General features: G+C 34.9%; 1 protein-coding gene across 3 annotated transcripts in view; it reads left to right on the top strand.

Moving 5' to 3' along the window:
* The window catches only part of CCDC141 (coiled-coil domain containing 141), a 109986-nt gene that overhangs the window by 62823 nt on the left and 21837 nt on the right, over window positions 1–25326 (top strand). For all 3 annotated transcript variants that reach the window (XM_072874357.1, XM_072874356.1, XM_072874358.1), the window contains exons 9-18: window positions 3708–3880; window positions 9197–9338; window positions 11168–11287; window positions 13219–13410; window positions 14470–14646; window positions 16175–16354; window positions 17217–17342; window positions 17945–18133; window positions 18443–18622; window positions 19688–19837. In XM_072874357.1, the coding sequence (XP_072730458.1) occupies window positions 3708–3880; window positions 9197–9338; window positions 11168–11287; window positions 13219–13410; window positions 14470–14646; window positions 16175–16354; window positions 17217–17342; window positions 17945–18133; window positions 18443–18622; window positions 19688–19837 (1629 nt within the window). The remainder of the gene's footprint in view (window positions 1–3707; window positions 3881–9196; window positions 9339–11167; window positions 11288–13218; window positions 13411–14469; window positions 14647–16174; window positions 16355–17216; window positions 17343–17944; window positions 18134–18442; window positions 18623–19687; window positions 19838–25326) is intronic.

The raw sequence follows: 25326 nt of genomic DNA, 5'->3' as shown, positions 1-25326 counted from the left end.
GAGGTGGAGCATTCTTGGCATGGAGCTGTGGGGAATAGAGTACAGACTTCTGCATGATCCAGTGAAACTTATTCTGCTTAACCTTCTAGACTCTCTTTTTCCTTGTTAATGGAATTTTCAGGTTTGTATATGTCATTAGTCAATTATTTTGTGGTGATAACATTCAGTATTGGTAAAAATAAATAAATACATAAATAGAGGTCCATATTGCTGAGTAGAAGCATTGCTGAAAAATCCTTTACTTTCTTTTGATCTTTGTAATTAGTAAAGCATAAACAACTACAGAGAAACAATTGAACAGGCACAGGACTTTGAAAGCAAGACAACTATATGGAGCCACATGACAGTAGAGAAGCAGAGGATGTACAGAGGGATTATATCCTTTATTTTCTTGAAAAGATCTCAAAACTATGATAACTGGATGAGGAAGACAGACTGAACTAAAATAAAACTAAAGCAAAATCAAAATTTAAAGTGGAAAAAAAAAGAACCACAACAAAATTCACCATTCATGTTCTGTATGTACACAACCAAAAACCCGAACAGACTGGGAAAAGTGTATTGCATGATTTTTTGTTGCTTTTTTAAAATTACTTAAAATGGATCCCAATCATGAAGAATGGTCAAGGTAACTATTAATAAGGAAATTTAGAGAGAAATATTAAGATCCTGTTTGAATGACATTTGGATTTATTACAAAGTGTTTTTTTAATATCAGGAAATGCTCAGAATGGCTCAGGAAAGAGGAATCTTATTTCTGCTCATAAAAGTTATGCCCATGTTATCTTCAGCATGTTGGTGTTCATTCTAATTACAGCTTGTAAGGTTTTTGTCATTTTTGCTAGCATAACTATTGTTTTCTCTACTAATCTTCCATGCTGAAATGAAAAAAAATCCTGCCATTAGTGTTAAGCATTTAGATCACTAATTATAACTCTCCTGCATCTTTAACTTGTGAATATATAAGTTGCAAAGTATTTTTGTGTTATCAGTTGATAGATGAAGTGATACAATTTCTAAAACAATATCATTTAATTTATCCTCTGATACCACAGTTGCATGTAGACATGATGCTTTCCTCCTTGTATTCTGTTGTCTATGCCATAATCTGCTTATGCTATTAAAAAAAATCAGAGATATACACATATGCTAATTCTTGAAAGGAGTCTGAGGTAGAAGTAGAAGGGTGGCTTTGTGTGCATTGTTTAATGTTGATTTGGCTGAGCTCATGAAAGTCTGAATTTAGGGCCTGATGTTGCTATTCTGAGCAGAATAGGGTGGGTATAGAACCTACCAATGACTCCAGCGGCTGCTAGGGAAAAAGTCAATCCAGATAATATCTTGCTGTAACCAGGTTTCCTACTTGCAACTGAAATTGAACATGAGGAAACATAAATCTTTGCTCACAGTAGCAGACTTAATTATCAAAGTAGCAACAGCACTGAGAATGCAGGCAATGCAACCCAATAAAGTTGTCTGTCATCCTTGAAGGTGCAGATTGATGAACATGCAAGGCACTCAGATATGTTTAGGAAGAGGAGCTGCAGAGAACACCTGATTTTTTTTTTTTTTTCCCTACCCCAGTTGTCTTCTAAATAGTTTCTTGTCCAGTTGCCATTCTGCTCCTGTTGCTCTTTGATAAATGTAACAATGGCGTTAATATATACCTTTTTGATTTATTCATTTTGAATTTCCCTATTGTTTTTTAGCAAGACTCAAAACACGTTCTTACATTTGCTGCTTACCTAGTTAAATATGCTAACAAGTAATACTTACAATAAGTCTAGCTGCGTGGTTAACTCCTTCTGAAATGCTTATTAAATCCATAATAATTCTCCAACACTTTAACTTTACTATGACTCTTTAATTTAATATTCTTAAGTATGGTGTGAAGACTGGAATTCATTATACAGAACATATTACACAAAATAAAAAAACTTCACTTAGTTCCTGAGTTCATGTGAATGGCCTTTATTTACAGAAAAAAAATATTTGAGATTTGCATAGGTCCATGAATCTATGAGTTTCCAAAGATGATGGTAATTCCTGTCTTGATCTGAAGCTTATGGCCTTTTTTATACTTAGTGATGACTAAAAGGATTTCATATTTTAGGAAAAGTCCTTCCTGGGTACCTTCAATTACACTCCTCCTCTGATGGAGTGTTCTTGATCTTAGAAAATTTTCTTTGTACAGTCAGGAGATATATATATTTTTTAAATGCTGAATCCTTTATTCTGCAAGGAAAAATAACCTAGCAGAGACAATGAAATAGTATGCATTTCCTATTTTAATCCATTGTGTATAGAAGTTGAATTACTTTTGCTCATCCTCTTTATTTTCCTTCATTTCTTTTGCATAGTTTTCAGTTGTTTGAGAGGGTTCAGGCATCTCTGCTTGCTATTTTGTCAGCAATGTAGGGTTCATTCTCAGATGCTGAGTTCTTGGTTCATATGTAATATGTTGTAGCAAGCTGAATCATATTGTCCCCTGAGAATCGCATTGAATTTTCACTTTTCAACTTCTTATGAATGTAAAACCTTGCAAAAGTCTTCAAAATCAAATTTAGTCTGCCTCAAAGTTCTTTGGTTCTTCTGAGGTAGTAATTTTAAAGTTGACATAATTAAGGATATTATTTTAGCATGTATGTAGTTTTGTTCTCTCAGAATTCTTCTCAGTGATGAACTGAGGCTTCAAGAGCGATGTATTTTTGCACTGCAAGTCTGCAAAATTATTCAGTGAACTAAAGCTTAGAGTACCTATAGAGAATTGCAAAGTCAGAACACAAGTTTGATTGGTGTTGTACAAACAGTTGGTTTCCTTTTAAAAATATGTATGCAGAGTAGTCCATGTTACAGTCATTATATTTTTAAGTCATTACATAAATGTATACGTTCAATGAGAAATTAATGCTATTAGACATTGTCTACTGCTTTGTTATATTTAAATTTCACGTTTTTCTGGTGTTTAGAGCAATAAAAAAATCTGTGTAAGAGAATATGGTGCTACTGCTATCACGCTAATTATGCGCAGTAGGTTTGGGCATGTTTCTATTTTACTAATATTAGTATTTACTGACTTTAAATAATGGAGTATTGCAATGTTGTCCTTACTCAGTCTAAAGACAGGAGTCTTTTTAGAGTACTTCTGTCACTTTCTTCTGGTATTTGAATTAGAAACTTCTGCTTGCACTAAAGGAAGACAGGGGATAGTTATAACAAAACCAAAGCTGCATATGTGCAAAATCAAAGCCTACCTTTTAAATAAAAATATATTTAATTATAATTTACTTGTTGGATACACATTTGATATATTTAAAACATTACAAAGAATAATAATTTTGGTAAAACTCTTTGGGAGCGTGCTTCAATAAAACTTTGAGTGCTAATGTGCCGTATTACTCTCATTACTTTGGTTCTGCTTCAGTATGTCAAATTGGCCTGACAACTACTGAAAAAATGGAATAGTTTTAAATTCAAAGAGTAATCATGATTTTGCATGTCCGTACTTATATAAGCTTCTGTTGAATTATACCTGTGTTTTTCTGAGATCTGCAAAGTCAATATCAGGCCCTAAATTAAAATACTGTTTTTCATTTCTGAAGAAATGCCAAATATTAAATGTCCATTGATCATCTATTTATGTAAAAGAATATACATGCACATTTTAAATAGACATATTGACAACAGATGCTTTTTTTTTTTTGCAGGTACTTGATGGTCTTGAAGGTATTGAGAATTACCTTAAAACCTTTAATTCAGAAGGCTTACATTTGCCTGTCTTGACAATGAAGTATGAGGAATTACAGGAAGCAGTTAAAGGTTGGACAGCGAGTACCTTGCAAAAGGGACAAACTTTAGTTAATAAAGCAGATTCTCACAGGTATTCCCTACATTTTTGCATATCTGCTGCATTTCTCCATACCTACCTGTTGCTTTATAACTTGACTAGTTAGAATCAGACTGCATTTAGAGCCAGTGTAGTTGACTAAGTAGGCGTGCATTCAAATGACCTGAAACTCAAAGTTTCTGCCATACTTATCTGTTGGTATTTGTACAAACCAATCTCTTTAACAAAAATCTTTAGGAATACTACATGCTACTTGTAAGAGTGGTGTCAAACAATGGAATTGGTATGTTAGGGCTGTGTTCAGAAACAATGGTTTAGTTAACATTTTGTAAAAGTAAATGTATGTAAATGAAAATTAAAATATCAGTGGCTATAAACACTCCCTGCTGCCCAATGTAATCCTTTTAGACCTTTTTGAAATTCATCGTTATAACAATTATAATGTTATTGGATGCAAGACAAAAATACAGGTGTTAAGCCAAGGGCAGAAAATACAGAAATTTCTCCACTTCTTAGTAGTTTTAATTCATGAATTAAATTGGGTTTTTTTCCTTCCAAAGCTTTTGTTAATTAGAGTGATGATGTACGCCACAGACATGATTTTTACACTGATGTAAAGCATGACTTAGTTTAGAATCACTCCTAGTGGCTTAATATCTCCTACTTTTCAGGTCTTAGTAGGATGCTGGTGCAATAAGAATGAAGACCATTTATACTAACACGTTCGACTTCAAAGACAGAGCAGATGACCATGGCTGATGGTTGGCTAGTAGTCAGCTTAGCTCTACCTTCCCACTACATGCTTATGTCCCTAATTATTCCTGTACTTTGAATAGCTTTACTTCAACACAACAACTGAAAGTCTAGATAAGATTTTAATTTCATCTCATGACCTTGCAAAAAATTTTATCTAAAGTGCTTTCAGCTGTCACCCCAGATGTAACTGTCTTGAACCTAGCAAAGGGATGAAATAGAAAATTCTAATAGAAAGTTGTTTCGGGAACACATGCAGCTGGCTTTACAGCTATTGTTACTGCTTCAGCATCTCCTGATATTTTAATTACATGGAAAGGGATTTTCCTCAGTGAAACTTTGACTCTGATTCCTAAACCAGACATAACTGCAGAACACGCTGCTGTTCTCTAGGACTTGATGCTCTGCTAGACATAACCTCAGCAGAAGCAGATGTTGTGTTTCAAATTATGTGTGTACAGCATTGACTAATGTTAGGAATGTTAAAGATCTTGATAGAATGAATCCCTAAAAAACCCAGTCATTAATTTTCTTTCTTCCTTATTAAGGGTTTTTTTAAAATGTTTCAATAGTCCAAATCAGCAGTGGGATAGTAAGATATCATCGGTACACATCAAGAAGAATGGGATGAATTTGTCAAAATAACCCTATCAGTCATTTCTGGTAAAATTCAATAAGAACAGGTACAGCCACAGGCAGATCTCCTGTGTGCCAAAGAGCTGCTCAAGATATTCTATAAATAAATAAAGAAGGTAAGATTTCTGCCTAGGAGACATTATAATTTAAAAAACGGCAAAGCATTACAGCTGAAACAGCAGTGATTTAGAGAAGAAAGGTAAAACTTAAAACAATATCAATAGGCAATCTCACTAGAAATGTGCTTTGTTGTTTCTAAAGAACAGTGAAAAATCCCAGGCTCTCAAATATTTTAAATGTCTATTTGCATCATAAAAATAAATAAGGCCTTTTCTAAGAAAGCAAATACAGAATATTATGGCTTTTCAGTTTTTCCCTGCTGCCTTCAGGCCTCATTGCCCAAATGTAATGAATGTGCCATATATTTCAATGAGTAGTGCTGGTACTTCTGTGCGGGTGGAACACTTTATATTCCTAGGCATGGGCTTGAGGATTACAATAATTTAAACTAGCAAGGAACTCTGGACATCATTTGGTACAATCCCTTGCTCAAAACCTGTCAGATTAGGTTGCTCAGGGCCAAATTTTTAATATCTTCAAGCATGGAGATTCCATAGCCTCTCTGGGCAACCCATTCTAGTACTTCTGCACTCTCCTTGTGAAACATGTTTTTCTTATATCTAGCCAAAATTTCTGTTGCTGCAGCTTGTGAGCATTGCCTCTTGCCCTTTTGCTGTACACCTCTGAAAAGACTCTCATCCTGTCTTTTGTATAACCCCACTTCCTCACAGATAATGAAAGACAGCGATTAGATCACCTCCTCACCTCTTCTGTACTCTGAACAGAGTTCTGTCAGCATCCCCTTGTACATCATGTGCTCCAGCCTCCAACCACCTTGGTGGTCTCTGCTCAATTCACTTCAGCTTGTCTGTCTGTCTTGTACTGTGGGGACCCAAACTGGACAAACTGCCCTCCAGGTGCATTTTCACAAACCCTTAACAGAGGGAAGTAACCTGCTGGCTAGTCTCTTCCAGGTGCAACTCAGCACAGGCCTAGTCTTCAATGCAACAAGGATAATCCTGACTCACATTCAAGTTTTTGTACACCAAGACAAGTCTAGTTTTTTGCCTAACCCATGGCTTTAGGAGATACCCAGAATGCTCCCAGCCAGCTCATAAGCCTAGTAATGGTAACATAGTGAGCTCTGTCAGCAAATGTGGTGTCATATTCCAGAATATTAATTTTCCCCAGAAATGTTCATGAAAGAGGAGAGACACCTCTGTCATGTATAAGCCACCGTGCTATCCTTAAATGTTGGCCAGTATTCAGCCCAGTGATTAACCCACATGGGACAAGATTTGTATGAACAGCTGAGGGTCAAAGGAGGAAGATTTGGACAGAAAACAGAACTCCCATCAGGACTAAATCCTGATTACTCTTTTGTTCCCCTTATTGCACAATTCATTGGCTCTTAACTGCCCTCACAGAATTCCCATTTCTTTTATCTAACCGGACTGGAAATTCTGAGGGACATGGGCAGTCACCATTTGAAGGTGGTGAAGGGTGTGGATCTGAAAAAGTTTAGGTATCTTTTCCAAAAACTGATGCTTTGCATAAGACAGACAAGAAAGTATAATCTGACAATGAGATACATAGCTGTTAAGCGTTTGCAATCTGGTAGGGTTCTTGAACTAGCTGGCAGCAAGTAGAAAATTGTGTGGAATTTGAAAAAAGCTGCCAGCTCCCTCAAGTTGAAGCACGATAATTTTAGAATTCCTTCATCATTTGTGATAGAGAAGCTATTGCATGCTCTGCTACTTGCATGACTTTACTAGTTTTAAAAAAGAAGCCAGATTCTCCAGTTTTTCAGACAACATATTTATTAATAAAGAGAAGGAATCATCTGACCTTGCTCAGGCTGGATGACACTTTGTCGATTTTGATGAGATGATGCCCCGAATTGCACTGTATATTCTGAATGAGGATACTGGAAAATGCATTTTTAATGCAATATCACAGTGGCTGCTATGTGTAGTACCAGTTTAAATACACTGAGAGAAGATAGAGTACTTGAACATTAAGAGAATTAAAATGTAGATGGATTTCTGTATTCACATTGTTTTGTTATTTTAATTTTTAGAGTACCCAAAAATAAGCCAAGCAGTTTGTATGCATATGGTAAGATAGCTCTAGTAGTTTATGATTTACAAATCTAATACTGATACCCTCACATTGAGGGAAGACTATATTTAACACTAGTGACACTGACTTCAGTGGCATAATTGGAAATCCAACTCACAGTAAAAATGGAGAAATATGATGTTAATTCTGTCCTACTTTCAAATCTTCTTGAGGCATGTTGCAGCCTTATACTAAAAGATAGTCCAAATAAATGAAAATGCTGAAAATTTTCACATTGGAAGAGGAATAGATTATAGAAAAGTGACCGAAGGCAGTTCTTTCTTGTAATCCTAGAATGTTTCAGAATGAAAATATTGGTAAGCCTGATTTTTGAGCTCCCGTATTTCTAAATTAAAGCCAGTTCAAAAAACAGGAGGAGCAAAAATTTATATGTATTAATTCTAAAAAAAATTATACAATCAATAAGTTTTGTCCATTAAGAGAACCTTTGTTACTTTGCCAGCCAGTTAGCTTGCTTATGAGTGTAAGAACTGTCTTTATTTTACTGCTGTTATAAATTTATTGTGTTAACTCATAAAAAGCAGTGATACTTTCAAAAGTTTTATTGAGATCTAAATTATTGTTTTCAAAACCTATAAATCTTGTTCTCTTATTGCTTTTTTTAAAAGGAGTGGTGCTAGTAGAAGTTTTTAAACATACCTCTTTTTAAGGAGTACTGAAATAGAGGAGTGACATTTTTAGAATTTAAGGCTAAAGCACAAACTAACAGGTTGCTAATTTTTGAAAGAGTAATTTACAAAATTTGAAACCACCTACTCCCTAAAAGGGACTTAAACTTTGGTTTCTCTTTGTGACCAATTCTTGGATCAGATTCAAACACAATGGTCTGTTAATACCATAATTCCTGTTAGTAGTGTAGAATAAGGTTTTTCTTTGAGGTTGCAGAATTTAACTCTCTGAGCCTGATCTGAAGTGAGGAGAAAATTTCCTTTAATTTTAGAGGACAAAGGAGGAAACCTTGAATAAGTACCTGTATAACATAATTTTCTGATGAAACTAAAGTAATGAAAAACTTATTTTGAACATATTTGTCTCCACAAAAATTCTTACAATGAATAAATTTCAGTAGTAAATCAATTGATATGTAGGTTTCTTTTTTTTTTATATCAAAACTTCACATCTTAATTGTATGTGATAACTTCTTTACAATTTGAAGAGGACTGCCTCAAGTATTCAGATTGTTAATTGCTTCCCTGATATTAAATGTTTTAAGTTATAAGACAAGCCATTGTTTTGTAAATTGGTGTTGTCTTTTCTCCTGCTAAAACAGCATCTTTAAAGAAATGTTGACTTAGAATGTATATGACATTCTCTTCAGCTACTGTAAAGACACGGAAATATTTGAAAGTCCAAAGAAAACATTATTTTTAAAGTAGAAGTGATATGCCATATATTTTCACTCTTTTTAGGCTGTTCTATTTGTGGTTTTAGTCTTTAGATAGTATAACTAAAGTCAGAATTATTTGTGAAATGAGGTATTTCTCAGTGAATCAGGATATCTGGCACGTGAATCTAACTTACGCACTGGTGATAAATGAGTTGTTTGGAAATATCATTCCTGTGTTCTACTCATTATCAATTTTGTTTGGATTAATTTTAATATTTCTCTTGGTTATTTTTCTTTTAAGGGTCACAGTTTAAAATTCATAAGTTACTTGTCATACAAATCAACAGAAAAGGTGTTGGGTTTTTTTTAATCGTCATCCTGATTTTTGAGCAAAAATGAGAAATAACAACAGTTCTACTTTTCCATTTTAGCTCTTGGGTGACAGGAATTCAGAAAATGATGGAATATGTTAAAAAAAAAGTAGATCAATTAATCAGGCAGTGTCCAGATTATAAAGAACTTACTTTGAAGAAACAACAATGGACTGCCTCACTTGAAGATCATCTAAATAAGGTACATCATAACACATTGTCTTCTTAATGCATTCATGAACAGTGCATTGCATTTCCATAATTTTGCAATGTGAATATTAAAGTTGACTCAAATAGTTACAAATAACATATTGGTTTGTTAGAGAGTGCACAGTTGTAGTTAGAATGCTGAAGGCTGTTGTCAGCACAAATGATCCTAAAGCTGTTCTGAAAAATGCAGCTGTTTCATGAGAACATTTTACCAGCGATCTTCAATAAAGCATGGATTTGCTTAGATAATGAGCTGTTATGATTTGTTCTTTTGGAAAAGAAGTGAGCAGTCAGGACTGTGACCTCCATGCAGGTTTCCTGTACTGTTTCTATGTCTTCTGTTTCATTTGGCTGAAGATAAAAATAGAAGTGTGGCAAAATTGAGGGTTAATAAGCATGGTGACTGTGAACCACAGCAAATTTTCAGTAAGGCTGAAGGAGAGTAGATTCTGTTCACTATAAAAATTCCCTTTATTTATTAAGATACTAATGCATCAAGGACATCACAGCCTTCTTTAAGCTGTTGAGTGTTCTGTAGTACTGAAGACCTTTTTAATGACTTATCAAAGACGGAATAGACTCATGGCTCCTAAATAAGGTTCCATGTGTAAATTCAAATTAAAAAATATAATCTTTTAACAGGTTCCTAAGAAGTAAATCCCAGAGCGTAGACCAAAAAAGTAAATCAAATTTAGTGACTGAATAATTAAGTCTGCAATCTGATAATTTATAATATTTGCATGATGTTTATAATGAACTATTCTGAATCAAATGGGAAGTCAATTTGCCATAAATTGGTCCTTTTGCATACAATTTATGTAGAAGAGGCCTTGTGGTATTAGAACACAATGCAAATATTGTTGAGTTTAGCTGAAAATAAAAGATTTGCTGATAGCTGCTTTTGGTCTTGTAGAAATGATGTCACCAGCATATTGTGAATCGTAAGCTAAAACTTCAATTATGAAAGTAATTTTTCTTCAAAATGTAGACCCCAATTTTGACATACAGTTTCATTCTGCAGTTTGTTCTAATCACTTTGTTCCCAGTCTTGCATTAGAGAACATTTTGAAAATTTGAGTCATAATACATGATCTTTCATTATAGTGAACAGTGCTTATTTTTATATTCCTACCAAGCAAAATATTTTTTCATTCCAATCTGCTAATGCAAAGTATCCCAAAGCATGTGGTGCTAAATTCAACTGCCCCTGAGCTTCATTTAATGAAGCTTGAACCTCAATCAGCAGCCACTTCTTAAAATATATGGTACCTGTGAATTCACATGTGCCATATAATAACTATACATACTATGTCTGGTATCATCTGCCTCTGCTCTTCATAATCATGCATATATAACATCTTATAGTGATGATGAAGTGGAGTCGTGTACATGTATCTGCACAAAAATAGGTCTCTTGGCTTGGCAGAGAAGCTTTAAATGTACTTTCTGAAAAAAAAATGGAGCATAATAAAAGTATTTCTGCCAAGGTCGTAACATCTAGATTATAATGCAGTTGTGCCTTATTGAAATAACAAGCCTGGGATACTTAGGATAAAGGAAAGCACTATCAACAAAATGAGAGCAATCAGGAGTTTTTTCTCAAATTCTGATCGTACCTGTTAGAATTTTCTTAGGAGAAATAGTAGAATTTTCTTCTTTTATATTTTCATTCCTGATTTTCTCTGATTATACAAAACACATAATCTAAACACCAACAGACACGTGTTACTTCACTTTTTTCTATACAAAGTGATGTTTTATATTGTTTTTATACTGTCTACTTGTATAAATTAACTATATAAATAATGCTTTCAAATAAAGGTATCGCAGTCAATTAAAAAAATCACCCTGATGCTTTCAGTTGGTATGGAGATTGGTTCGTATTTGTCTGAGTCGAGAAGAGTTTTGAACAAACACCTTGAACTGGCTCAACAAACAAAGGTAAAAAAAAAAAAAGCTTTGCTGATGTTAAGTACTTTTAGAAACAAATGCATGCAGCATGTAATTCTAAATAAGGTGAGAGGCTGAGAGTTTCTTATGTATTCTTGGAAAGAAAATAGGTCTATAGTTTAGTTTAAAACTGTAGTTAATGAACAAAACCATAGATAACATTACAAGTCAGTCCTTTGTATATTATTGATTATCCCCATTGTCTCTCTCTCATCGCTTTATTTGTTACTACCTCAAGATCCTAGTATCAACCCTTGATAGGAAGAATCTTCAAATGTGGATTGCTACTCCTACCTGAGGCACCAAGTCTAAAAATTGTCTAGACAGTCAGAGGCACAGAAAACTCTTCTTGTGGTTTGTTATGCCAAATAAAAAGGATAAATCAGCAAAAAAGAAAAAAAGTAGTTCCCAGGTGGAGAAACTTGGAAGGGGGTTGTAAAGTTGCCATCAGATATCCATTGGTCATGTTGGGAATGCAGCCACAGTGTGAAAGCACTGCAGCGCTCAGCTCTGTAACACAGATGATGCTATTTTTAAGTCACATTCAGGGCCTTTCCAGCTCCCATAGCAGTACTGCAGTATCTGAAAGTGGCTTAAAGCCAGTTGAATCCCCTCCACGGTCTTGACACAGGTGCATATTTCATGGCTAAGCTGAACAACATGGCAGTATATATATTTTAGGAGTATCCTACATTTCTCTTGTGGAGTTCTTTTTTGTTTTAGGCAACAGTTTATGGAACCCAAGAGCCGGATCTGTACAGTGTCTGTGGAAATAAAATTCACTTTAAAGAAATTCTGGAGAACATATAGTATGAATATAAAAAGTTCAGCAGATGAGTGAGAGCCTCTTTTTGTTCCACAAGACTGTATAATAGTTTTTAGTATCTTTTCTGACAGATTTTTGCATGCCAGGGTGTTACTTTTGTTTGTTGCAGTGTACAATCTGCCCTGACAATAGTAACCTCCCCTACCTATTCTTTCTGTGGATTGTGGTATGCTACAGTTTGCACACTTGGCTGAATGCCAGAGGCAGATATGCTAAGTGGTATTGAGTTAAATGTAGAAAAGTAGATAAGCACATAGATATATGAAGCTATGAGTTAAGATAGTGAATCTGAAAACCAGAATCCCAGCTGAATCATGAAAAATGTTAGTAACTCAGCTCTTCTCAGACAGCATACTGTGACTTTCTTCTGGGTCTGAGCAGTTGATGCAGTGACAGATATGACCCACTGTTTGGTCTCCATCTGATTTCTGCAGATTTGCTGCGTGCAAGAACATTGGTTTGGGTTGGAATGCAGGGCAGTCTAGCTTGATGGGTAAGGACTTGTCTGGAGCTAGGAAGCAATTATTGATTCAAGGATGAAGGCATGAGTGGAACTACGATTCATAAGGCAAAGTGCTACAAGGACAGGCCTTAAAACAATTACAGCAGTAGCCTTATGAGGACCCAGTGCTTCTGGAGTCTCACTCTAGAGTGGACACTGAGTGCTTCTATGAGAATTGAGTATCGGACAAGCAGCTAAGAGGGATTTAGACTCAACAGAATCAGTTCAGAAAATTGGGCTATACTGTTTACTAAAAGAATTGTATCAGTTCTGGCTATCGGTGTTCCCATATGGAATGCTTCTGTTGTTTTCATTCTTACACTGTGAATTGGTTTACTTAATCTGAATACTGAGATTCTTACTTTTTTCTTCCCATTAATTTCAATAACTACATCCATAGTTTCTAGTGTCAAAATGTTACAGGAAAGAAATGGTTATTTTCAGCATAATAATGTCCATTATGACCTCTTCTTCAACTAAGTAATTGAATTATACATAAGAAAGCAATACTAGTGAAAATTAACGATGTGATATCAATATTCACAAGTCCTTTTCAGTCATTATACATATTGTTCTATGCTTGTACCCTAAAAGGAAACCTCACATGAACTGGAAGCAGCTGAGAGAATCATCAAAGTTATGGAAGAGTTTGAACCTGAGCAGGTGGCAGCTTTTTCTAGCAGAACTGACTTTCTGAATGAAGAACTGAAAAAAATTGAAAAAAATATTAGTTCAAAACTAGAAATTCTGGAAACTTATGTGGCCTTTTTAAAGTCAGCTATGGAGGTACAGATTACTTATTTATTCTCTGACTACACTGTGAAAATCTTACAAGTGAAAAATGTGCTTTTAGCTAGCTAAGACAAATTCTGTACGTGCTGTGCCATGGAAGCACTGCAAGTCTTTGTAAGCTCCTTTCTATTTTAAAGGAGATCTGTTCCATCAGGGCAAGCAGCCCTGACCATTGAACTTGCATCAGCATAGTGACTAGTCTACGTACAGATTTTCTAGTGATTTAAATCACCATTGTAGGAAGTATTATAATTGAATTTTTACTTCTTCTCCTGTGCACATGCACTCTCTCATTATATACATAATAAAAATGCTTACGTGTATGTACTCTGACTTAAATTTACTGATTTTGCTTCATATAATTTTTAGAATGTTTCATGTAAGATGTTGATATAGATATTTATCATATTATAATATAGAGATATTTATTGCGTCTTGCACCACTTCCACTGAAGTGCTAATTCGTCTGAAGGGGTTTAAAAATTAAATATAAACCAGCTGTAACTGAAGTCATAATCAGTTCAATACCAACATAATTTTGGTAGCTGTGCTAATGATGCCCAGGGCAGTTAATTTTCATTTTGATGTAATGCTGGTTTTAAGATTGTACAACACTGTTGTTCTTTTATATTTAGAAAGAAATTGAAGATGGAATGGAACCTATTGCATAAAATTAGCCATAGGATTTACTTATTTGAAGATAAACTGCTAAAAAATTCGATTGTGTCTACTTCTGATTATTGCTAACTTCAGTTACTTCATATTAAACAGATCTGTGAAAATCATTGCATTGATACACTGGTATATAATATCCATGTAATGATATGTGACAGAAATTGAACAAGTTGCTGCCACCTGTCTGCTTGCCATCTACTGGTTTACAGGTTATTTAAAACTTTTTTATTATTTAGTATTTAGGGAGGATGATAGATCTTAAAACCTGGAAAAGATTCAGAGGCTGCTATTCAATTTTATCATGTCTGTATACCTTCTGATTATAGAAGCTCAAGTTTTGATTTGGTTTTTTTATGCTTATTTTATGACATTCTGTAGGTGAAGGATGATATTCAAAATCTGAAGGAATTCTATAAATCAGAACCACTACAAACAAACAGGGAGGCTGAAAATAAAATTGCAATGGAGTCATCTAATACTCAGTGGCAAAAGGCTATAAAGAAGATTTTTTCCACGCAAAATATGGGTTGCAATTTTCTTAATTTAGTAAATATGGTGAGTATAACCTGATAAACTGTACTGAATATTAGATGTTTGCCTGTGATGAGGTCTAGTCCTAGTTCTGTGACTGATCGATTGTGATTTCTCCAGTACCTAGTTTTAAAGGGACTAATGCTGCTATATACTCTTAAAATGTCAAAGTAGTATTTGAGTGTTAATGCCATTATAAGTAATATTAAAAGTTTTGTGATTAACAATGACAGAGCCCTTAATAAATGATCCAGTACATGCATACAAATCTAATACATGTACATATCTTTTTTTGTTCATGTTGGAAAGCAACATATATGCAAGTACAGTATTAAGTTTATTTTACTTCCATTAAGTGGCAGTCTTTACTAATTGAGTGTATGAGGTTCTTCTAAGGAAATGGGTGCTAGAGCTACTTCCTTACAGATAATCTTTCCTGGTGTCTTTACATTCTGTCTTGGGTTCAGCTGCACTGCCTAGGCATCCCTATCTAATTTTCCAGCACCCCTTCATGAGATGATCATTTGAGGTCTGCAATCATTCCCTAAGCCACTCCTCCTAAAGTGATCCCAGTTAATGTAGACAGCCTGGACACCCAGCTGTTCTTTCTGTTTTTATAGGACAGACTAGGGAGCAGTTACGTTAGGGTGAGAAGGAGGAGTTGGTGTTGAAAACATACAGCAGCATGCAAGATGAGCTGGAAAAACCTACTTAAGGAAGGGAAGTGCTCAAGCAGTTAGTGTGGGCTAAAGTGTGTGCTGTCACAGCTGGATGCAGCCAGGCACAGATAAGATAGTGTAAAGCCAAGCTGAATACGTGTGAATATGAGGTTGCACTGCAGTCACTTAAAGTCTAAACATATCTTCAGATATTATCTCTCTAAAGACCTGGAAGTGTGTTGCCACCGTATTTTCTGCTACTCTGTTCCCATGGTATTCTTAGGTTGTAACTTTTAAGTATCTGGAAGATATGGATCATACAAGTAATTTACGAACACAACTTTTCTTAAAATAAAAGTTCTGAAATGGGAAAAGCAGAAACAGCATTACCCAGTTTTCTGGTGTTTCTGATATGGGCTCTGTTAAAAAGAGGAAAAAACACCAAATGTTCAAATGCTGAACACTTTTTCCCTCCCATGCTTCAGTGCTGCTTTGCTTATTAGCACAAATGAGTGGTCTTTTCTTCATCCACTTCACTTTCCAGTTGCTATTCCCTAAAGGGCCATTTTGGGTAGTTCTGTCTATTCAGAAATTACTTTATTTTGCATGAGCATTAAACAGCCATCAGATGGCAATAATTCAGTCATTACTGACCTGTTCTAGGTTTTAAACTTTAACACTAGCCATGTCCTCAGTATACAAATTCTGTTGATCTATGCCTATTTCTAAGAGAACAGTGTATTTAAAGACACCTGGAGTACCAGAAATTTTCAAAGAAGTTACACTAGAGTAGTTGTTTTTTATTAAGCTTTGTTGAGACTTTAATATTACGAGGTTTTAATTATACTTTATAAAAACATATGTGGAAAAAAACATGTCTGTCTATTCGCCAGGAAAATGAGAGTTTAATATTGAAAGTAGAAGAATCTGTACAAGTAACAGAAGATATCATTGTTAATCTCAGTAAAGAAAAGAAAGAGCTGACTGATCTTTGGGCAATCTGGAATTTTAAAATTACTCAAGTAAAACCTGTCAAGCAACAGTGCCGGATATTTAAAGAACAACTAAAAACTGTAAGTAGATTAGCTAGGAAGAAAGCAACTGTGGCAAACATTCCTAGATTGTTATTAGTTTGTCTGTGATTGTCTCATCAACTATTATAGGTACCATTTAAGAAAGAGAGATGATCAGTAGGATAATTCTCTGTAGTCTATTCTGCCATTCAGATAGTCATCAAGAAACATGAAATGGTTTTGATCTTTCTTGCCCTTATTCAAACAAAAGTCCAAGTCCTCACTTCAAATTTTAAGTTTTAATCAAGTCCATACATTATACAAGCAGTGCTTTAGTTGTTTTTGGTTTGGTTGTTTTGTTTTTTTTAAAGCACCATTTTGTTGTGACTTAATAGTGACTAGACTAAACGGTGTCCTAATAGTTACTAAACTCAAGTCCAACCATGTTCATAAGGAAAGAGGATTGAAATCTCCTTGGCACAGGGTCAGTGTGCAGTGTTCCTTAAAAGCAACACTAGCTAGGCTAGTAGCAGAAACAGAGGTTTATAGCCACTGTTTGTCTAGTGCAACTTATTGCTAAACCACAACATCTGTTATCACAGAAAATACACTGTGTGTATGGGTCCTGCGATCTCAGTGTCTGAATCATTTTTGCACACTGTCTTAAAGATTTCTTATTACCCTTGTCAGTCAGAGGGTTTGAGACAGAGAGGTTTACAGCTGAAAAAAAATAAAATTAGTAATCTTAACTTCAAAATCTCTTCCCCCCCCCCCCCCAACTAGTAATCTCTTAATTAAATTTACTGACAGCATTTGGGTGTCTGGTTTGGGGAAGGTTCTTGTTACAAATTTAGATTTGACTTAAAATATTTTTTTTTATTTACTACAGACAGAAACACTGAACTGTTTGATTACCTTTTAGACTACCCATGGATTAGAGATTCTTCAAGAGGCACTCCAGCTTGCAGCAGAAGTTGACCTTGGAAGTGACCTTTTTATTGTTTTGGAACTACAAAAAAAGTTTAACCAAATAAAACCACAGTATCAGGTGAGAAACCAAGCTAGGGAAGTGCACGGTGGATCAAAAGCTCTTTTTGGTACAGTAAAGATTCACGTTCACATTGACCCCAGACAGAGTGTCTGGGGTTGCAGTGTTTTATGTCTTACATTGCTTTTCCAGAAGGAAGGTTTGTGTGTATTTGTAAGGTAAGGCAGAAGACTTTTTACCTTCAGTGTCCAGAGGATGTCTTGTGCGGTGTTAGCTGCGCATTAAAGTGACACACGAGCATTGGGGTGGTGGAAGTACAAGGAGAGTACCAGCTTCATGCTTTTGAGTTAGGCCTGGTCCGAGGCTGAATTATGTCGTACTGAGATTCCTATCTCCTCTGAATACTGTCTCTGAGTTTTAGCAATTCAGTCTGCCATTCCCCTACAAGTCAGTTTGACTTGTTTTGATCCAAGGCTGTTTCTGGGTGATACCTGAGATTCATGCCTAGCAAAAAGTAAAGTATGTGGAGAGTGTTTTAAAGGGCATGGCATTGATTTTTCCCCAATGCAATTTACCATTGTTAGGTTGTTATTTCATCAAATGTAAAGGAAAACTAGCAAATATGTTTGTGTAATTTGAGTTACTTCTGCTTTTTTTGCTAGCAACTGAACGCTGAGCTTGAGTACCTGATAAAATTATTGGAATTGCCAAGCCAGAAAGGATTTCCTGTGAAAGAGAATTCTGAGAGAATGAGAGAGCTTATTCATCTCCATCGAATGGTAAAGGACGCAATGACAGAGTACGATGAGATTTTCAACAAGACAGTCAAATTCCATCACATTAAAAAAGAAGTGAGTATAATCTTTTAAAATACACCTTCTTCCCATTGCAGTTAAACTCTTTTTGGTTTTGGTGCTGGTCGTCTTTCTTTTTTTTTGCCAAACAAACAGCATTAACCCGCCTGGTGATCAGAATTAAACTTTTGGATCTAAAACTACATGAAATTTAGAGAATTTAAAATTCAGATCTGAACCCAAATTTAATTACTTAAGGCCACATCAACAAAGTTTAGGGTAACACATTATGGGTAAGGAAGGAATTGTAAGCTTCCTTTCACATTGTTTTAAACACATACTGATTTTCATTTTAATATATTCCAGCTGGAATGTCTATCAAAATCAGGAGAACTGGATATTCCTGAAATATGCGAGGACCCTGAAAATGTACACCATGCTAAAGCCTACCTTGTGAATGCTCAGGAGAAACATGCACGTATCAGACAGCTATATAAACTGCTTATTACCCAGGGAGTGGATATCTTGTCTTCAGTGCAGCAACCTGTGAGTAGAATTAGAATGATTTGTGATATCAAGGAAAAATGTGAAAGAAGATTATTGGAGCTATCTGACTGACTTTTAGATGTGCAAAAATGTGTTAATAGTCTGAGAAAAATAAATACAGAGCTTTAAGATTCTTTTTAAAGAAAGAAAAACATAAAATGTAAAACAGTGATAATTTTTAGATTTCTACTTTGAGTTTGCAAATATACAGCCATCAAATTAAATGAAACATCCAGGAATGATGAAACTTATTCTTCAGTAGTTACTCACATTATGAATTGCTTTTACCAAGAGAAAATAAACATTAATTTCTTTGAAATCTTGTTTTAATTTTCTAGTGGCCTCTGAACAGATCTTACTCTGGAAAACATTGGAGTAGGTTTGAAATAGAGAAGAAATTAATCTTAAAATATCAGCGCTAGGAAAAAAAAAGCATGACTTTCTGTTCTCTAGTATTCTTTGTGCAGCTCAAGGCCCTGTTGGTGATTTCTTGAATGCCATATCTATATGTTAGACTCTTGGTACTTTGTAAAGGTTGCTTTGCATATTTATTCTCCTATAAAGAAAGGGTAACAAAAGAACAAGAAGGATTAGTGGATTCCAGACTGATTTGCATGGCAAAATGGATATCATTTTAGAAAGGAGTTATTTATTCCAGGCAGGATTGTTATTGCCCTGTATTCATTTACTAGGGAGAAAGCAAGATATTCCCTTATGACCTGCCTACATTATCTACATTGCCAGTCTGCTCTTCAGACTCCATAAATTGATTGACAGCAGAAGTGAACTAACCTCCAGGTGGTAAAGGACTAGAGTAGGCCAATTCCTCTTTGCTCAGAGAAGACACCATGTGTGAGTTGTGACTGTGACCCAAAACTACTCCTCAGACTACTAGTGATTGACACTGCTATGTACTTGCTCTCGTTACAGTGGAGGTGTAATAGTTTACTCTAGTCCATCGTGACTGACTATGCATGTTCTGCCTCAAAATTATTTTCATTTTAGATTGGTTAAATCAATACATTTGCTGAGTTTCATAAGTTTCTTTGTCTATTCCCTGTTTAGAATTGCTTGAATGTTTCTGTAAAGAATCTGAAGCAAGAACTTGCTAGATTGGAGTATGAGAACATTAACTGGAGTGCCAAAGCTGATAAGTATGAGGACGAACTGTCACAGCATTTCCAACACTGCACCACTCAAGAGGAGATAAGTGAGGTAAATGAGATAAATCCCAACACATTAAATGGCTGTTAAAAGGGCTGTTGGGTTCTGTACTGTATGTTACTGTTTACCATTCCCCTAGATGCTTCATACGTATACACAAAAGTTGATTTTCATCTTCCCAGCAACCTTTGATCCACACAGCAGCAATAATAATCTATGGTCCATACCTCTGCAGTTCAGGATTATATCAAGTTGTTGGGCTGGCAATAAAGTGCTTTCACTGTACTGAGAGGGCTGGAAATAGAGCAGCTATATTTTCTTTGGCTTTCAGCTCTATCAGCTTCATCTCAAATACGTGAGTCTTCAGATTCTTTCTTATGAAGCTGAAATTTGGAACAAAAGTAGATTTTACGTATATTGCAGTTGTAAGGCTATTAGAAAGAACTTTCAGTCTTTTCATGAAAAGTTCAGAGTAATTTAGTACTTAACATTTTTTTCAGAAACCCAAGATATGATACTTAAAAAATTGCTAGAAAAAAAGGAAAAGTTCTTTGGCACAAGATATTAGAATTTAGTATTATGGAACTTAGGTTAGAAAAATTACTTAGTTAATATGATTATTAATTTAGCATCTTAGTAGGCCAAATACAAATCCACTTACAACTTAGCAGGTTGAATTAGATAGATGTCTCAGCAAAAATTAATTTAGGAAAAATATTCCATAGAATGAATTTTCTCAAAGTGATCCATTAGAATAAGAGGCTGATGGCCTCTACACTTGATGTCCTGTAGATTGCACTTCTGTGTATCATGAAGTACAGAAACTGGATTCTTACCTGGAAGGATTTCACACTAATGTTCCCCACAGTGTGAAGCATAGATAGTGGAAACACAGGACACTGAAAGTTATATTTTCTTATTTTATCTTTTGCTAGGTAAATCCACACCTGAATAAAGAAAGACTGTGTTTTCTTGAAATCACCAAAGTAGAGGTGACTGAGATTTCTGTCCCAACTATTTTTAATGAGAAAATTGTTTGGATTTTCTTTTCTTTTACAAAATATTTTTGTGTGTTTGAAATTATCCATTTTCACAAAAACTTATTTTGAAATTGAAAGAACATCTGCATCAAAAAAAGGTTTTTTTGAATCTCAGCTGCAGTTCTAGTCCCTTGTCAGTCATAAGTGTGTTTCTGATTCACCAGTCTGATTCATCAGTCTCCTGTGATGTAACTTCTTGGCCGACGGTAGGAGGCAATAGGAACAGCAGGTGGTATAGGGGAAGCACTCTGGCAGAGGGAACCATGCTGTAGAAGAGAATGAAAACATGAAGTACATAAACAAGAAGTCCCATTATGCTTTGCACTGGCATGGCAGAATCAGAGTATTTGAGGTTTGAATGAAAGTATTCTAGGTTTTTACTGAAAACCCCTCGAATTTGCTGAAGAAAAGGAAATGTTCACTGAGCAGCCTGTATGTAAGGCTGGCCATATTTAAAGACACGTTGTTATATGAAACAAATTTATTGTTGCTGTCCTTTGATTCTGGTATTATATAATGAGGGCAGGAGAATGTGACTCCTTTCTAAGAAGAATTATTTTTCCATTTTTATTACTTGTTAGACTTCCAGTGACAGCAGGAAGTAGAGGAAAAAAGCAATCTTCTGTCTCTCTCAAATTCAAATGAAAAGTGTGTCAGTGACACATGTCACTCACCACATGCCCTATATTGCAAACTGTAACATTTTAGGTTCTCGTAGTTAATAGACACCCTCTGCAAAATAATTGGATAACATATTTTCAGTTACAGTGTTTTGTGTTTTGGTTTTTTTTTTTAAGTTGGGAAAGCCATGTTGGCTGGTTAAGTTAAAACCTGTCATCCCCAGACCTAACTGAATCTTGAATGTAAAATAACTGAAATATACTAATTTGGTGTGTGGATACCTTTTTCTTTAGATTCCTTTTCTATTAGAGGTTAGCATAGAAGATATTTCCTAAACAAACACTTGGCTAATGTACCTGTACATGCATAAATTCACTGCCATTTTTCTTTTTTTTCATTGAGTATTTATAACTAATTCTGTTTAGGAATCAAGAAACCAGACACTAAGCTACTTCAAGAATGTTAAAGTTATGAGTATTCACTTCAGTATTTTAAATTCTGTTAATTTTAACATCAGAAATTAGTCTGGGTATTGCTAGTATCTAGCAGACCTGTCTGAAATAACAATTTCTTTACCATCTACTATGTCTAAGCAAATAAATATTTCATGTGGCAGCAGCAAGCAGCAGCTGTCCATAGCTGTCACATAGTAAACAGCCAACCAGATAATTTAGTTGTGATTTACCAGTGTACAAAGCAAACTTTAAAGTTGATTGAAAATATTTGGAATTCTGCTGTAAATACTTAAACTAATTTACATTTAATGTGGTGAATTTAAGTGTGTAAATAAAGCATGTGAGCGAGGGCTTTGGTTATTAGGACTCAACTGGTGTTTGAAAATATCATAGAGGACTGGGCTAGCTCCCTGTGTTTGTAACATATTAGTGCTTCTATAAGAAGCAAGGAAACAGGTACTTAAATTTATAGCCAAGGATACATAGCATGAGTTTTGAACAGTCTTGGAGGACAGAAGAATAAGATGCATGCCTTTTGTGTGCCTTCTCTAATTTAAAGAGAATTTGCAAAGGCTGAAAAAAAGGATTTATGCACTCTGTATCTTTGCAAGGTATAAGGAAAGCTTGTATGACGTTTGAGATCTGTATTTGCCCGTTGGGGCTTCCTGCTTCACTATCTTGTGGAGCAGCCTCTGAAAAGCCGCAACTCCACTGCATCACACTGCAGTCATTTGTGATAGAGCTGAGTCAAGCCTCAGGTAACTGTAGCTTAATACTACTCTGAATCTGTTCATGGGATTATAGGTGACACAGTTATTTACATAAGATAACTTTTGCAGTGAAAAAGCCTTTTCTTTAGGTGATCACTTTAAAAATAACATTTATGCATGTCTGCACAAAACTTGCAACAGAAGAGTAACATCCTGCAGTAGGTTCTCATCTCTCCCCGGTCATCTCACTTCTTTCCTCTTCATCATGTCATTATTTATACACTAATGGAAAGGTATGACTGAAAATGTGGATTTTAACCATAGAGGGTAATGAGCTATCTCTATTCACAAGTCAGTAGGAACTGATATTTCTTAGCACATTTCTCACCTTGTAATTTATTTTGATTGTGGTCTCAGAATTAAAGTAATCATTGATGACTTGAACAGCACCTTTTCTTTCTTCCCACTTTCTGGCTGTTCTTTAATCTTTGCCACTTTGAAAAATTTATTTTCAGCAACCTGCTTTCATGGGCTATTTTGATTATTAGTGCTACTAAGTTTTATGTATGAATAAAAGGGGAAGGGTAAGTGGCTAACAACACTGAAGTACCTCCTAGACTGGCTCACACAGGAATTAAAGCATTTTACCAGAACTGTACTGTTAACAAAAACATGTTTAAAGCAGCTTTATAACTTCTTTTTCGATTTATTTTGTAGTTGTGTGATAAATCAGTGCAATTGGCACCTAAACCCCTCTCCTCCACCCATGACAAGCCAACTATAGTTAGGAACAGCTGCCTGATTAATGACTATGACACAATAGACAAGTTACAAAGTTCCATTAAACTTGTGGGCTGAAGTCACTGAAGCGTATTAGGTTGTATAGTTCCTTTAGTATTTCTCGTTTAATTTTGCAGAAAATAGTGGAAAAAAGATATGTTCAGATTTCTAAAAATTGGCAGCCATGTATCAGCCTTGGTACAATTGCTGATGATAACAGGAGTTGTGTACATGCACTCTGAGGGGGTGATGTACAAGTCTGAGCTGAATCTGGTTTTTCCACTGAGGCTAAAAGAGAAGAGTGACAGCAGCTGCAGACCTTTGACACATGAGCCATCATATCTGAAACAAGGAGATCTAATTTCACATACTGCTATGAGGAGAGCCTCTGGCCTTATAAATGATCGCTAGCCTATGTATGTGCATAAGCCAGTGAAAGAAACTAAAATAAACTCTTGCTCATCTCTTCTTTTCCTCAAAATTAAACCAGCAAATAAGGCTCTTGTGTTTTGAATACAAAATATAGTTCTGCAGAAGTGGTTTTATTAACAAAGGGCTTTTAGATAGATTTTATTATTCTGTGTAATTAGGTGGGATAAAGAGCTTAGACTAATTGGAGATCACAGTACCGGTGATAGAATTCCCTTCCTTTCCATTACACTGAGTGAACGCTATCTGTCTATTCACTGCTGAAATAATGTGGCAACATCCCACTAGATGAAATGAAAATGAAAAAGATATCCCTTGATGGATTAACATTAGTATGTAATAATAATAGTAATAATGATTGATTGCTAGCTCTTCCAATAACAGTAGCTGCAAAATGAGCATTCATGACTCCCTGGATTCTTTGGTGGGGAGCGGGGCAGGGGGAAGTCTGTAGGACTTTTTTAATATTAAAAAAACCCTCAAATATGTTAACTAAATATCAAGTTGTGGATGTGACCTGAACGTGTTAACACTAATGAAGTAAGTTAAGTTCTTTTCATTTGTGTGTCTGGAGGAACAGACCCTAATCATTAGGACTGCTGCATTTCTTTTATATCAGTTCCTTTAGATAAATATCATTTTACATAATTTATTCTACATTCTCCTAAAAGCAGAAGATTGTCAACCCAAAGGATGTGAAATTCTCAAAAAAAAAATTTCCGTTGTTTTTATATTCTTCCATTTCAAAATTTATGAATTAATTATAAATAATTTGAAAATGTGATCATGGAATCGCAATGTAATTAAAATAGTACCTTTTACAAGGTACCAGAAGCATATTTTAAGCAAGTGTTTTACTTGTCTGGTTCTCATATCTGTTGCTTAAAGGCATTCAAAAGTAACTATAATATCTAAAAGTATTTTTTACAGTTGTAAATAAAATTGAAAATTACATAGCTTTCAAAGAAAAAATATTGAAAAAAATAAAATTTTATACTTAAAAATCCATAGTCCTTTAAAGATAATTTAGCTGAGTATGTTTGATATGGTTATTTATATAACATTGCTAATGCAAAGAATGACCTGTGGTTTATTAAGGGCACCCTTGTAAGTGTATGTTAAAGCAAACAGGTAATTGGAATTGGAAAAAAAAAAGATAAAGCATATAACAACCCTATACTATAACTAGTTCCCATGGTAAATAAACATTGTTTTTAAAATTATGTTGATCGTATATGACTCTTCTTTTTGATGTGTATTAAACTCATTCTGGTAAATTGGCAATACCTCTGATCCATATGTGTGTAAATGAAAGTGTAGCTTCCTAGAACTTCATCAGTGTCATTCTTATCATTCTGGATTTTTAAAAGATTTTGTAGATTAAAGAAAATGTAGCTACATTCCATCTAAGTAACAAAAGAGTTTTACAGCAAATTTAATGTAACTAAATTTAATAGTAGTTATCTCAGCTGATATAAGTCCATCTGAAAAGTCTTGAAAGGCAT

This window comes from Ciconia boyciana, chromosome 10 (genome assembly GCF_034638445.1).
Source record: "Ciconia boyciana chromosome 10, ASM3463844v1, whole genome shotgun sequence".
Lineage (NCBI taxonomy): Eukaryota > Metazoa > Chordata > Aves > Ciconiiformes > Ciconiidae > Ciconia > Ciconia boyciana.
The sequence above is the reverse complement of the archived record's forward strand: the minus strand, read 5'-3'. Positions and strand labels throughout refer to the sequence as shown.